Source organism: Anastrepha ludens, chromosome 4 (genome assembly GCF_028408465.1).
Source record: "Anastrepha ludens isolate Willacy chromosome 4, idAnaLude1.1, whole genome shotgun sequence".
In the NCBI taxonomy this organism is placed as follows: Eukaryota; Metazoa; Arthropoda; class Insecta; order Diptera; family Tephritidae; genus Anastrepha; species Anastrepha ludens.
The window spans coordinates 39313179-39330209 of NC_071500.1; the positions used below are offsets into that span (position 1 = coordinate 39313179).

General features: G+C 36.9%; 1 protein-coding gene across 1 annotated transcript; it reads left to right on the forward strand.

Annotated features, from left to right (window-relative positions):
* The first annotated feature begins 15979 nt into the window (after positions 1 to 15979).
* Positions 15980 to 16663, forward strand: LOC128861789 (uncharacterized). Its single transcript, XM_054100168.1, has one exon. It carries the CDS (start codon positions 15980 to 15982, stop codon positions 16661 to 16663), a length of 684 nt encoding a protein of 227 aa, XP_053956143.1.
* Positions 16664 to 17031: the final 368 nt, after the last annotated feature.

Here is a 17031-nt window from a genome sequence, read left to right on the forward strand (position 1 = left end):
TAACGTTCTCTGGGCTAGGCCATAGTATAGCATACATACATATGTATAAAAAATTCAAACCAAGCGTCCTACGAATGTTTGTGTGTATGTTGGTACGTCTGTGTAATATACGCGTTACGACGCTCATAATAGCAACCGCGTGTGCTGTATTGCGTCCGTATTTTTATATTCGTAAATATTTTCATTTTTAAATATTTACCGCAATTGCAGGCGGTGTTGCAATATACCACAATCAAAATGACGGTGCTCGTATTGTAAGATAGATCTGAATGCACAGCAACTAGAATCACTGTCTGTTCAGCTCTCTAAAGTGGGAGAAATATTTGCATACGAAACCAGATTGAGCAATGGAAAAACAGTTTTAATTGTGGCAATTTATATTTCACCGAATCAATCAATAAATACATCACGGAATTCATTCACGAAAATTTAATAAAGTATACACCAGAAGTATAGCGGATACTTGGAAAAGATTACGATAAAGTTCCAATGATTTTAAGTGGCGATTTTAACGTAAATTTTGCATTGGACACAGCGGTTCCTTTAATTGACTTTCTCAATACAACATTCAATTTAAAAATGTGTAACAATCGCACTGAATCGACAACACGATCAAAAACAACAATTGACGCGGTATTTCAAAGATATGTTGACAACATCGAAACCAAAGCATTTGTATCATATTTTAGCTATCATAAGCCACTCGTATCATTTGTTGAAATTGAAAACATTGAGGATGAACAATAATAAAATGAAGAAAATAAAATATGAACTTTATAGCAATATTATAATGGACCTATAATTATCCCGCTCCTAATGCTGCTTTCGTCTCATTCTCTCTCAGTTTGTTTTACGGAAGGTTTCACTTCTATCGCGTCTAACCGTTAGACTGGTATTTATTTTTTTTGTCTATCGATATTCGTAATATCAATAAGGAGTGTTTGTGCTTGTACAAACGTACAATTTGGAAATGTACGAATAATATCTTTTCCAAAGTGAAATATTTCTTCATTTTCTACCCTTAAAGAGTTTGTAACGTTTGGTCTGACTACCTCCTTCAACTTGTTGCATAAAATTTGTGAATCGTTGTATTGTGTGTCTAAAATGGTCGGCAAATATTGTCTGAGATACGGTTTCTTTTTCTTCATTGGTTTTTATAATAATTATTTAATTTTTGAAAGAGTTGCATGGTTGTTTCACTTTTTTCATTATTTCTGTTGGTGAGCTTTGTGCGAAATGGGCTGAGCAATCCGTTGAGGTGTTTATTTGATGTCGAGAAAGTGCATCTGCTACAACATTTTGATGACCAGGTTTGTAAACTAATTTTGCTCCGTACTCCTCTATTAAGTTTTTCCATCTTTTTAATTTGCTATTTGGATTTTTTTATGATATAGAATAAATTAATGATTGGTGGTCCGTATAAATTGTCAAATCGGCTACTCCGTATAAGTAATTTCGTAGTTTTTGTAGTGCCCATACTATAGCTAAAAGTTCTTTTTCATTGGTACTATAACTTTGTTCGGTATCGCTAAGAATTCTTGAAATAAAAGCGATGGGTTTTCGATTTTGGGCAAATTTACTTGCGTCCGTCGTCAGTTCGAAAGGTTTTGAAAAATCTGGTTGATACAATTCTACCTGTGCCTGTAATTCTATTTTAATTTTTTCAAAGGCATGTATTGCAGCTTCGTCTAACTTTATTTCTATTTTTGCGCTTTTATTCTTTTTCACCATACCTCGTTCTCCTCTGAGATGCATTGTCAAGGGTTTTGTTATTTTTGCAAAGTTTTTAATAAATTTTCTATAGTAACTGGCGAGTCCTAAAAATTACCTCAATTCTTTTAAAGTTTTTGGTTAAGGGAACTTCTTTATTGTTTCGATTTTATTTGGGTCTACAGTCACTCTATTGTGTTTAATGATGTGGCCTCAGAATTCAACGGAATCTTTGAAGAAATGTGATTTTTCTTTCGAGATCTTCATGTTAGCAGTATGGAGTGCATTGATTATAGTTTGGATGTGTTCAATATGTTCTTCGGTTGAAGAAGAATATATCAGTACGTCATCAATATACACATATGCAAATTTTCCAATATATTCACGCAAAATATCGTCAACACATCGTTGAAATATTGTCGGTGTGTTTTTTAAACCAAAAGGCATCCTAACAAATTCATATTTTGCACCATTTACTGAAAATGCTGTCTTTTCTCTATCTTTATCTTTAATGAGGATTTGGTGGAATCCTGATTCTAAGTCTATTGTTGAAAATATTTTTGCTTTCCCTAGGCTTTGTATAGTCTTGTTTACATCGGGTATCGGGTACCTATCTATCTTCATTGAATTATTATTTTCATATCGTCTAGTAGGACATATAAAGGACGCTGATCTGCATATGTGTAATCTAGTCGATTGATTATCGAGTAGAAATTTAATTTTGTATTGTGATTTGTTAGAATATCAGCTGCCGACCCAATAATCTTCGTGCGTACTATTCCCAATGCCGAGTAATAACGAGGGTGTTGCATAAAACTCTTAATGGACTCCATAAATGTCCAGGCTTGATTTCTCCAAGAACGGTACTGCGTTTTATCGCCATCAAATTTTGGTAACGCTTTAAATAGCTCCAGATCAATATCCTTAGGGTCTGTTAGTGCCAGACGGACTTCTTCATGTTGGGTAACAAATGTTACTTGTTGGAATGATTCCCTTTTGATGGTTTCGATGTGTTGCTGGAAGGATTCTTGTTGGGTCTGCATGTTCATCGCCAATGCCGTCATTTGGGCTTTCAGGGCTGCTATTTCGGTTTCCATCTCGATTTTTATATCCCGATTACTGTCGTAGGTGCGTTGTTTTTTAACTAGCCGTAAGTTTTTAAAGCGCTCCAGTTTTCTTTGCTGGTATAGCTAGGCTTCACTTAATAATTTTTGTTTCAATTCAAGGACTTAGCTTTTAGGTGGCAAACGTATTGCAATCCCGGTTGAGCCCCCAGTTAGGACTCTGTGTGGAAAAAATAATAAAACTATATTTTTTCTGAGCAAGAGCTCCTTTATTGAATTCGTCTATTTCAGAATTAATTTTATATTTTAATGCTTACATCTATTTATACTATTTCTAAATACAATTTGGTTTGAGATACAAATATGCTTACATGTGTTTATTGTACGAAGGGACAAAGACCATGTTTGTATTGTTTATGTATGTAGTGTAGTGTATGTGTCAACGTCGTTAACTCTCGCGTAGGAGTAGTTTTGAGAGATTTAGGATATGTATATAAAAGAATTACAAACAATAATTTCATAGAAATAATTTTTTTTGCAAGCTTTAAGGTCATTAGGAAGTTATTTCATATTGATCAAAAGAATTCCAATTTTAAAATTTGCCCAAAATTGACGGAGGCTCATATTTACCCAAGCATTTTCGAAGAAATGAGCGTTTCACGCGCAACACAAGTATTGAGCAATTCGGTAGCGTCAGGTATTGACATGATGTGTAGTCACAATTTATTTGGTAATGACGAAAACTTGATAAATTTTGCCAAGCCCACGCAGATATTTGTTAAAGAAATGAATGATATTTTTGATGAACTCGATGCAAAGCATTTCCAGTCAACAAATCCATTAAGGTCTCCTCTGAAGCGGGATGATAGGGGCAAAGTTGAAAGACTATTAAGTTACTTCGTTACAATAAAATCGATACTGGAATTGTGCGAGGAACTTTTTCACCCAACTTTTTAAACCAAGATTGTCTAGAAAATTTATTTTATCGGGTCCGAGTTGTCAGGGTATTAATACTCATTCCACAGCACACGAAGTGCAGTACATAGTAACGCGATTGATATTTGATATGACTTAATCGATGTCAATATCGAAGTCGTGTGAGAAATTGTTATAATATGAGAACAATTTCGTAATTCGTGCTTTCACAATTTTATATATTTTTTTTCATTTCAGGAAGTGTACAATAAATACCTATTAATTATAGTATTGCAATATATATACATATACATACATATAAGAGTACTTAACTTACTTGTTGATAAAAATAAAAAATAAAAATTAAAAAACTAGTGTTTCAATTTTCTTAAGGATAATAATATTTATTTGGTAAGAAGAACTTAACCCTTTATAAGGCAGAAGGATTCAGAGTAATAAAATAACTTGCGCTTACATTTTTGGCATGTTTTTATTTATATAACAAAAATAAACTTAAAAGAAAAAACACTAATTATTTCGGAAGTTTTGGAAAAATAGGTGGTAAAAATATTCCCACTGCCCGTCAACAGAGCCACATGCAAGCTGAATTTGAGACATTATTTTCTATGAAATTGTGCAAAACAAGGCGTGATGCAAAGAGGGACATTACACTTGCTGCATTTTATTTTGCTACGCTTATCTTTGACCTTTGTGCTGCACAATTTACAGCGTCGGTAAGTCTCCAACTCTGCTGGCATATGGTCACCTACGTTTACAAACCGCAGTTCTTCAGGTACAGCATTTACAGTTTTTTGATATACCTCTGGGCATGCTAGGCGTCATTTCTTGCAGATATAGGTAGGCAAGCTTGATCTTCTTTTTCTGCTGCTATAGCCACTAATCAATCCTCTGGCAACAGCCACCCGAAATTCTAAGTTGGTAAGCTGTTCTACTATCGAATATCCGCAACCACCAGCGTTTACTTCTCCTTCCGACAGCATACGTCCCCTTCACTTGGTCAAAACGGTCGACACCGCCCATTCTTTTGGTGTATTCTTTCACAACCATAGGACAACTTACAGCTTCCCTGGTGCCATATTTTTGCGTTCTTTGTACAGTTGTTACTTCCACCTTAGGATGAAATGCAGTTGTCAACAATAAAACCTCTTTAGTATCTTGCCACACAGTAAATGCTACATCTTGTTTAGTTCTCCACTTGAATTCACCTTTTTTCAACTTTAGGCTTTGGTTTCTGCCGTTTCTTTTTGTGTTATTTTTTATTATGTTATATAAAATTGCTCTATTTTTTCTTACTGTTCCAGTGGCATAAATATTTTTTTCATACAAGTACTGCATGAGAGAAAAATCGCAAAAAAAGTTGTCGAATGTAACATGAGACTTGAAATCTCCTTGTGCTAATTTACTTGAAATTTTTTTTACGACATTAGCCCCTATACCCTCTTCTGTTCCTTTTCCTGTTTTACCTGTATAAATTTCATAATTATACAAGTACCCTGTGCTACTATCACAACAGCACCACGCTTTATAGCCCCTTTTTATGGGCTTTAGCGGCATGTACTGCTTCAAACTGGACCTTCCTTTGAATAGTATCATGCTCTCATCGATACTTTGGGAAGAGGAATTGAAGGCATTGTTTTGAAATGATTGACTAAGTAAAGATATGAGAGAACGAATTTTATACAATTTATCAAAATTTACATCTTCTCTACTTGGTTGTTGACTATTATCGTTCAAATGCAAAGTCTCTAAAATTTTCTGAAGCGTTTTACTGGCATAACTTCAGCTATTTTATTCACACGAAATCCAGGATCCCATGACCAATATAAATCGATATGTGGAAGAATATGATAACCCATTATAATGAGAATGCCTAAAAAAGCACTAATTTCCTGTGTGTCAACAGGCTGCAAATTTTTTATATTTTGCTACTCCGCATACAAGTTTGTCTGAGTAACAATAAAATCGAAGACTTCATCACTAAAAAACTTTTTCAAATTCGCTACTGGACGTGCTCTCCTATTCAATAAATACCGAGGTTTTATTGTCACCTTATCAAATTCATCGGGATCTGGCCTGGATGTCCAGAAAACCTTCCCCCATGACTCCACTTCACATTCAGATTCATCAGTCAATTCTTGTTCTAAGGGTGATGATGACTGTACTATCAAAGGCTCTTCGGGCTGCGAATTATCTAATTGTGAACATAGTGCTATTGTAGATGTACCTGACTCGGAACAACTGTTAGGTGTAGAATTCAAATGAGTGGGAGAATTTTGTGATTAAGGGTGATGATGACTGTACTATCAAAGGCTCTTCGGGCTGCGAATTATCTAATTGTGAACATAGTGCTATTGTAGATGTACCTGACTCGGAACAACTGTTAGGTGTAGAATTCAAATGAGTGGGAGAATTTTGTAAAAGGTCACTTGAATCATCAGGTGCTTGAAGTGACCGTTGCATTGTATTCACGTTGAACTCTTCTGCCTCATCAGACTCAAATCCGTCTTCTGAACCATCATCGGGCATGTCCAACATCTGCTCAATATCATTTTCATTCAAATAGCGCGGCATTTTTCATGAAAATCTGAGAAAAGAAGGAACTAATTCAACAAATGTACATAACACGCCACGCCTGGTGTTGCATTGACACCAAACCGGTTTGAGAGAGAGAGTACATACATGCCAATAAAGTTATGCAAAAAAAATATTTGATTTGTTAAAACATGTCTAAAAAAATGTGTTGAAATAGAAAGTATTACATTTTGTTACAGTTTTGCTCTTCAGTGTATATGCATACATACATACATATGTATATGTACCCGAATATCGTTTAGATGAGTTTTTTTGCATGTGTTAGGAATATGCTTGCACACGTTTGTCTATTTGCTTTTGAATTTTTTATATGTAGATGTGTATGAGAGGTGTATGAGCTGGGTTTTGAGGCAAGTCATGATTTTTTTCTGCCCACATGAATATGGATGGTAGATGTTATATATGTATATTCAACACTTTGTAGTATATGAATATACGTACATATGTACATATATAATAATTTAAAAAGTACAACATATTGCTGAATAATAAACCTTGATGTAAATGAATGGTTTACAAAGTTATTTTTTGTGTTATGATATTTGAATAATTTTGATAAAAGACCTAAATTCAATACAATTTAGTCAATTAGATACTTAAAATTTCATATTCATGCATGCATATACTTAGAATTATTATTATAATTATCCCTAGAACGTCATCCTTATTTATTGTACACTAACGTCATCCTTCGTCATTTTGACTATGATGTATTTTAAAAAGCTGTAAAAAAAGTTGTCAACAAAAATAAGTATCAAAATTGATTTGTTATTTTTATTTAGATACTTTAAAATTAATATTTAACGAAACTCATAAAATTTTGTTATTTTTTTGGCGTAAAATTAACATTGAATAGCCTTCTTTCAATTGGCATGGTTTTTTAAACAACTTATTATATAGCATTTCAAATAAAAAATAAATCACATTTTTATCCATTAAGTCTTATAGTTTCTTATAAATAATACATTAAACTAAAAAAGGAACATTAGTTTTAAGATAAATTATTTCATATAAAGCATGAGTCACAAACTTCTATTTTGTGCTCGCCGCACAGCCTTTTCTTGCACTTTGCACAAACGACGTTTGTCATTCTTCGTTTAGCAGAAGGACAAACTGCGCATATTTTTCTTTTTCCAGTTGAACTTTTTGGTATTTTGTTTTCAGATTCTGTAGATTTATTTATTTGAAGCTGATTCTCGATATCATTTCTCACAGTGGATGTTATTGTTGGCATAACAAGCCTGTCCTTTAGTTGCTCTTTTATGAGTTCCGCAAAAAGTTTTTTCATAAAATTAACGCGATTTAGTGGCTTTTGACCACCTTGAAACACATTATGGGTATAAATTATATGTATATGAATTAATGAAAGCTATGTTTAAAATTCCGAAAAATTGACATAATGGCCATCTGCTAGTTTTTCTTGAACAGCTCATAACACTGCACATCTGATCGAATGTATCAACTCCTCCTTTGGTACTATTATAAAACTCCATCATGTTGGGTTTATTTGTATTGGAATTCATAGTGCCCTGTTCGTTACATGAGGATAAAAGATAAACCATTTTGTTTGGCTTAGGCTTATACGATAACAATGTTAAGTTGCTGTCGTAGCAAAACATGGCCGAACCGCACTTACGACACTTTTTTTCTTTTAGCTGAACTGGAATTTCTCTTTTATTTGACCTAAGAGTGCCGACAATTGTCAAATTGTATGGGCTCTGCCCTAATGATTTTGCCAGAGGTATTGAAGTGAACCAGTTGTCCATTGTAATATTTCGGTTTGAGCCATGTACAGTTTTCGTAAACTCTTTCACATAGAACTCTCCAAGAGGCATTTTAGTATTGTTCGAATTTTTGCCCAAATATGGAATTGCGTCCACCATATACTTGGTTCCACTATCACATAACATCACCATTTTAATTCCATATTTGGCAGGCTTATTCGGGATATACATCTTGAAACTGCACTTGCCTCGGAAAGCCAAAAGCTGTTCGTCCACTGTAAGGTATGGACCAGGACTGTAATTTTCCCTGCATTTTTTTACAAACATTTCCCATATTTTTCTGATGGGTGCGAATTTATCACCCACTAATTGCAGGCGCAGAGATTTATCGTCGAACCGCAGGTAGGACATAAGAAATTGAAATCTGGCTTTGGTAAGAACGCTTGCGTAGATGGATCCAGAATAACACCTGTCAAATAATTCCTCCACAGATAAATGCTGATCTTTTTTAACAGCGGTCAACACCAATATACCCATAACTGCATATATTTCATTTGCATTTGTGTTACGTCGTTGTGTCTGATCCGTATTTGCTAGTAAGATTGATTGGCGTTGATTTATTTCAACATTTGTCCACTTTACAACTTCGTCGACGATATCTCCTGTTATGAACAGTTTGAAACAGTCGAACGGATCAATTATGTTTTTACACTGACAGGTAGGCCCTCGACTTTTATGTACGATATTTAGCCCATAATGATGAGTTGTACCTTTAACTGATGACCATTTATGACCATTTTTCCCTCGAAGTATAGTTTTCTCACATGTAATAACGTTATCTTCATCCTCATCAGTTGCTTCATCTGATGAGCTGGTGTTTGCAACGAAATCCTCTTCCTCAACTTCTGTGTCACAACCTATTTCACTGTCATCGCTTTCAAATTCATCGTTGCTATCACAACAAGAGAGAAATTTCTCAATTTGTTTATCTGTTAGTGATTGTTGATTAGCCATTTTAGAGTTACGATAAAATTATTCGTACTAAAAAAGTACCCCGTCAAAACTGGAGGTTACACAAACGTCATCTTTCATCATTTTGACTACGGCAAAAAATTATAAGCGAAAAAAAAATACTTACAATGTGCGTTGTTTGCTGTACGTCTTCGTCCACCAACAGCTTCTAACCAACTAACGCTATCAGAAAAATCAGACCAAAACAATCTAAAAAAACCGGTTTTAATTTTAAAATAAAATCGCGCGTAGTCATTTTGACGAAGGATGACGGAGCAGGGTTATTTATTAGAGAAATATGAAATATAACACTAATTGATAGAGCACACTAGCTACTTAGGCCTACGGTGCTATTGCGTTACTTAGAATTAATTTATTCATCTCACAAGAAATAATCCATTTGCGCATGCAAAATGCCGACGGCAAATAAGCATGAAAGAAAAATGTACAAGACTGCTGTTACGAGGGGTGCCTTTTATATTTCGGGATTTGGCAACCCTGGTGTTGCAATCTGGCAACTGACAGCTGTATCGCAAAGTTTGACATTTTTTGGCTTTTACGTACTCAGAACGTTTTGAAATACCAGCGCTATTTGTGTTGTTTACAGTAACTTAAAAGATTCATCTGGGCCCAAAAATGGAATTAAATCGTGAACATTTTCGTGCGATTATTTTTTACAACTTTCGACGTGGATTAACTCAGCAACATTGCATGGATGAACTTAATTCATTTTTTGGCGATGAAGCTTCATCAAGGACCAGTGTTTATCGATGGTGTGGTGAATTCAATCGTGGTCGTAGTTCATTCCAAGACGAATTTCGTGAAGGTCGTCCAAAATCAGTTGTTGTTCCGAAAACCATTGATGCTGTGCGCGAACTGATATTGCAAGATCGTCACGTGACCTATCGTGAGATTGAGACAATCTTAGGCATTAGTGGGACCAGCATACATTCAATATTGCATAAACATTTGACTGTCAAAAAAATTTGTTCGCGTTGGATCCCACACAATTTGTCAATCGCTCAAAAAAAGGTTCGTGTCGATTGGTCGAAGGTAATGCTCAAAAAATACGATCGCGGGGCTTCGAAACACGTCTATGACATCGTGATAGGTGATGAATCATGGATTTACGCGTATGATCCCGAAAGTAAACAGTAGTCGACTGTATGGGTGTTTCAAGATGAGCCAAATCCAACAAAAGTTGTTCGCGCACGAAGCACTTCCAAGCAAGTGGTCGCCTGTTTTTTCGGAAAAACTGAACATGTCGCAACCGTACCACTAGAACAACGCAGAACAGTAAATTCTGAGTGGTACACAACTATTTGTTTGCCAGTTGTCTTCCAAGAAATTAGGAAAACGAATCGCCAAAGACGGATCACTCTTCATCAGGACAATGGGAGCTCTCACACATCGGCTCAAACAATTGCAGTTTTGAGCACCCAAAACATCGAATTAATGGGTCATCCGCCGTATAGTCCTGACTTGGCACCGAATGACTTCTTTTTATTCCCGAACAAACTGAGAGGTCAACGTTTTTCGACACCTGAAGAAGCGGTTGCGGCATTCAGAATGCATGTTTTGGAGGTACCTCATTCAGAGTGGCAAAAGTGCTTCGATAATTGGTTCAAACGCATGCAAAAGTGTATAGATCTTCATGGATAATATTTTGAAGAACAATAAAGTGATTTTCGATTATTAAAATTTGTTTTTGTTCTCTAATCCCGACATATAAAAGGCACCCCTCGTATTTTCTTTTCCCTAACACCAAATCATGGCATTTTACATTTCAATGCAAACGCTATATTTATTTCTGTTGACTACGCTCCGCTATGTTAACTCTCTTCTGTTAACTTTCCTACCCTCGTTTTGATGTGTTTTGACATTTAACCTGCCCATTCGTTCCTGAGCCTTCTCTATCAATTTACGTTCTCTGCTACAGGGTTTGATTGAAAAGTAATGAGCCTTCCCGCGCGGAGCGTCTGTCAAGCGATCAACAGAATCGGCTGGTAGGGGAAAATGATCGTTGGACCTTCCCCTTCTACTAGAAACAGGTCCCAGTTCGCTGGCAACAGCGGTGCAGGTAACATCACTCCGCGCGTGAAAGCTGTTTTATAAGTGTGTTAGGATTTTGCAGTGGCGAAAATGCAGCGATTGTTGGAGCAACGTTACTCGATCAAGTTTTGCGTAAAGCTAAACACTCCAGGAAGTACTGTAAACGCGGCATTTTACAAAGAAGTGCTCCTTCGGCTGAAAAACCGCGTCACCCGGGTTCGGCCCGGCCTCGTCAACAATTCGACCCTTCATCACGACAATGCGCCGGCGCACACCGCCTTCCCCTGCACCTCTGCATTGGCCAAGATGGGGGTTCCGGTGCTTCCTCACCCTCCCTACCGCCCAGACCTGTCCCCTCCGGACTTCTTCTTGTTCCCGCGCCTGAAAAGAAAGCTGAAGGGGAGGCGTTTTGACTCCAACGAGGCGATCCAAAAAACTGTGACAGCCGAATTGAACGCGATTCCGGCGAATGAGTTTAAAAAATATTTCCTGCAGTAGAAGGACCGCTACCAGCGATGTATTGACACTCAAGGGTCCTATTTTGAAGAATATTAGTTGTATAAGCCACAAAGTTTAATAAAACTGCTTAAAAACAATAAGGCTCATTACTTTTCAATCAAACCCTGTATTTTTAGTACAATTGTGATTTGAAAGATTTTAGTAAAGGATTTTAGAACACCTACTTTAAGTCACCACACTGAGTTTTTGTTGTAATTGTGAACGAGACTTAATTGCTGATTGCTAATTTCACCACACATTAGGCGTGTTTCATATGTATATGTAAACAGCAGCCAACTTAGAGTGTTAGGATAATAAACACGTCCTTCTTCTTTTGGATAGCTTGATGGGTAAACAAGTATTTTATTTCGCTCTTATTTTTCCACTAATAAATCTTAAAACATCAGGTTATGGGCTAACATTCTTGAGAGTCTAAAAGCGAATTTATCCAAAACTTCGAAATTTCGATCTCGTATCACGAATATATTTGGATATTTGTTGTTTTACGCACATCTCGCATAAAATTTCTTTTCGTCTGTAGAGAGCGTGTCATCAGACTAAGCTGCACTAGAACCCTTGATAAAACGTGTGAATTTATCGTTTTTGGGTTAATAATGAATTCTCATACAATTTCTTTTGAGAAGTTACGCGGTCGCGCAAATTATAACGCGTGGAAAAGAAATGTTAAATCGTACCTCGTTATCAAGGAAGTAGAAAAAAGTCGAGACTTGAAATGTCTTTCCGAGATCATCTTGCTGATCGATTCACACGTGTTTTCATATGTAGATGGAAAGGAAACGGCGAAAGACGCATGGGATGCACTTGAAAAAAGTCTAAGTGAAACAGGTCTTAGCCGTAGAGTCACATTGCTAAAACAATTCACTCACACCATACTCTCTGACTTCGGCAGCATGGAGCAGTATGTTACTGAAATGCTCTCGATATCGTCACGAGTAAAAAGTGCCGGTTTGGCACTGAATGATGAAGTGATAGCCTCAATCATGCTTGCTGGTTTGCCAGCTGAATTTGATACTTTCGTTATGACCATCGAAAATACTCAAAAAACTCTTGAGTATGTCAAAACTACGTTGCTGCAAGAATCTAGACTAGATCCAAAGAGAAGTACTTCGAACGACAGTGCAATGTTTGCGAAAAATAAAAAATTTGCGTGTCATTTCTGTAAGCAAATTGGGCATTTTGCGAAGGTCTGTCCAAAGAAGAAAAATAAACCGGTAAACAACAAACCAAGACGTGATAGTGTATTGTTTGCTTCGCTTCTCGCGTGTAATGTAAATTCGAAAGACTGGTACGTCAATAGTGGTGCCACGTCCCATATGTCAATGGAGAGCTCGCTTTTCTCAAACAAACGCTCAGTTTTGGAAAAGAATGTTATTGTTGCTAGCAATTCCAGTCTTAAAGCGGAATGTATTGGTGACCTAGACATGTTTCTCAATGTTGGCAAAGAGGAACGTCAATCTAAAGCAACAATTACTAATGTCACATGCGTTCCCCAATTGTGTGCTAACCTTTTATCAGTGAGTCAAAAGGCAATCAAAGGGAATAAAATCGTCTTTGAAAAGACGAGTTGTGAAATTTATAATGCAAATTCTGAATTGATCGGTACAGCATCACTTGTCAATGGGTTATATCGATTGAATTGTATACCTGTACACAACGTAGATAGCAGACACAAAGCGATGATTGCGAGTGATAACCATGAGTTATGGCATCGTCGCCTAGATCATATTTGTGACAGCAATTTGATAAAGGTACAAAATTCATCGCAAGGTCTAAAGCTATGTCGAATAAGGGTGAACAATGCATTGTTTGCATGAAAGGTAAACAATCCCGGCTGCCATTCAAATATCCAGGTAAAAGAGCCAAACAACGTCTCGATTTGATACATTCAGATGTTTGTGGCCCATTCGAAAAAAGATCCCACTCTGGTGCACGTTTTTTTGTTACTTTCGATGACGATTTCAGCCGCAATGTTACCGTAGTGCCGATTGCTGCGAAATCAGATGTTTTTGATGAATTTAAAAAATATAGGTCGCTCGTGGAGAATCAATGTTCGAGGGAAATTAAGGTGTTTCGAACTGATAACGGCACTGAGTACTCAAGTCGTGAATTCCAAAAGTTCTTAACAGAGCATGGTATTAAACATGAAAAAACAGCTCCGTATACTTCAGAACAAGGTGGTGTCGCTGAAAGAATTAAGGGGGGAAGCTGGTATAGAATTTTGAAAAAATCGAAAAAATTTTTTTTGTCTTAAAAGGTGCTTTAGGGTCTTAGAAATAATATACCAAATGAGGGATGCCAGCAAAAATGTCTAAATGCCCAAATTTTTCATTCGGCGGCAGTGCCTCGCAGGTATGCCCCGAACGCTACTTACAACTTTAAACGCGTTTTTCTCGAAATCACTTTTTTTAAACTGGCCGAAGACATAACTCGAACAAATCTTTACCGATTCTTACGAAATTTTGACACTACATTCGAAATATCTTTCTCCGGAGACGTACGTAGGATTTTTTATTTATATTACATAGCTTTTTTTTTTAATCAACAATTTTATGTCGTTCTTTATAGTGAAAATTGTAACTTTTTGTTCAAACGTGCACCATTTCGCGAAAAAACAAAATATCGAAAAAATCCTACGTACGTCTCTTTCTGTTGTTATATAGAAACTAAAAAAATTTTATTTTTTGATCCAGGACAAAAATTAAGGAGTTTACGTCTTCGGCAATGGACCCACTAGAAAAAAAGGCGCCTTAGGAGAACTGCTGGACAGCGGCCATTTTGAAATTAATTCAGACGAAAAATTTTGTATTTGTACCATGAAAGCTATATTATTAAACCTATTTCACAGATTTTCGATTGATTCCTTTGATGAGTCAAAATAAATTCATAAAATATGCCCATTTTTTGCGCGCTAGACCAGCTTCCACCCTTAATAGGAGCATTGTTGAACGTATACGATGCATGTTGATAGATGCACGTTTATGTAAGCAATTTTGGGCTGAGGCTTCTGTCACAGCAGCATATCTGCTAAACAGAATTCCAGGCAGAGGCAATGACAAAACTCCTGAAGAGATGTGGACAAACGTGAAACCGGATTTGTCTTACTTAAGAGTGTTTGGTTGTCGAGCAATGGTCCACGTACCGTAATCAGTCGAGATGTAGTTTTTTTTGAAGACGAAATTGAGATTAATGAAACAAATATCAATGAAATGAAAAATCTTTTGCCATAAACAGTGTTACAAAGTAAGTGTAAAGTCGGTATAGGTCTGAAGATGCCAATTCCAGAGGGGAAATTGTCGTTGAAATTGGCGATCAGTTAACAAGCGAACGTGAACATGCTGATACTTTATCTGACGGACACGCACCGGAAGCGTCAACTGAAGAAGCGGCTACAAACCAAGCACCTAGTCTACCTGAAGTGAGTTCATTGGACAGTTCCGGCGTTTACGCTGATGATTTACATGACTCTTGCTATACTCCTGATGAGGACACTTCTACATTGGAGCGTATTCCTTTTTCTATTCGGCAACAAGGTAGGAATAAACCTAATTACTTGCCACCTAAGTATAGCTTTATGGCAAGTGAAGAGCAAAAATGTGATCCATTGTCGTACAATGAGGCTATGTTTAGCGCTGAAGCCAGGCATTGGAAAGAAGCAATGAAAACTGAGCTTGATGCATTGAAGGCATGCGGAACATGGGAGTTAGTCAATATTCCAAGCGGGAAACGGGTCATTGGCTCAAAATGGGTCTTCAAGGTAAAGCGCGATGCAGATGGTAACGTGTGTAAGTACAAGGCACGAGTTGTTACGAAGGGGTGCACGCAAATTGAAGGTATCGACTACAAGGAAACATACGCCCACGTTGTGCGATACACCTCAATTCGCATACTCATTGCCATGGCTGCAAAGCTTAACCTACGAATACGACAAATGGACGCGGTAACGGCATTCCTCAATGGTAAACTTGAAGAGGATGTTTACATGAAACAGCCAGAGGGATGTGACGACGGAACGAAGCGCGTTTGTAAATTAAAGTGGTCCTTATATGGACTAAAGCAATCCAGTAGAGTCTGGAATGAACGCTTGAATGAATCGGTACTCCATTTTGGTCTGGTTCATAGTGAAATCGATCAATGTGTGTACTTCTTTCCAAGTGAAAAGAAAACTTTAATTGTCGCCATTTATGTCGACGACGTACTTATACTAAGCAACGACAGCGTCATGGAAGACAAGCTAAAATCTAATTTGTGCCACAATTTTCGAATGAAGGATTTGGGTGATGCCAGCTCAATACTGGGAATTAGAATAACGACCATAGCACTATATCATTATATCAAAAGCACTACTTGCTTGATGTATTGAAGCGGTATAATATGTTAGACTGTAATCCGATCTCGACGCCACTGGACCCGAACCAAAAGTTGACGAAAAGTCAATGCCCAACGGAAACAGCTGATATTGAAGAAATGTCACAGAAGCCATATATGCAAGCAGTTGGTAGTTTGCTGTTTGCTGCCCAATTGACAAGGCTGGATATAGCATACGCTGTCAACATGTTGAGTCGTTTTGGCACCAACCCAGGCAAAGCGCATTGGGCAGCCGTGAAACGCGTGTTGCGATATGTAAAAGGAACCATTGATAAGAGATTAACTTATCAAAAGGAACATTCAGAGGTCGAAGGCTATTGCGATGCTGATCATGCTGGTAATTTAGACACAGCTCAAACCACAACTGGCTACGTTTTCTTGCTTCAGGGTGGTGCAGTATCATGGGCTTCGAAGCTGCAGAAGCGTATTACTTTGTCAACTACTGAATCCGAATTCGTGGCAATGGTTGCAGCCTCCAAGGAAGCCACTTGGCTTAAGGGTCTACAACGTGAAATTTTTCCAGCAACTCCGAAACTAACCATTCTGTACTGCGACAACAAAGGAGCTGAGAATAAGGCCAACAACAATTCATACTCGGACGCTACAAAGCACGTACTCATCAAACTTAAGTATTTGCATCAGAGAATTAAAAATAAGGAATTAAAGTTAGTTCATGTATCGATGAAATGATCGCAGATGCTTTGACTAAAGGCTTGCCTAAAATCAAATTAGAATATTTTTCAAAGAAATTTGGACTTAATTGATTGCTTACAAACACATGTATAAATAGCAACCGTTTGCACTATATTTTTTATTTTTATAACTTGCCTTGTATTAAAATATGTAATTGAACATAAAAAAAAAAATATTCAAGAGCTATGTAACTATATACTATATTATAAGAGTATCTCGTTCAGAGGGGATGTTGTAATTGTGAACGAGACTTAATTGCTAATTGCTAATTTCACCACACATTAGGCGTGTTTCATATGTATATGTAAACAGCAGCCAACTTAGAGTGTTAGGATAATAAACACGTCCTTCTTCTTTTGGATAGC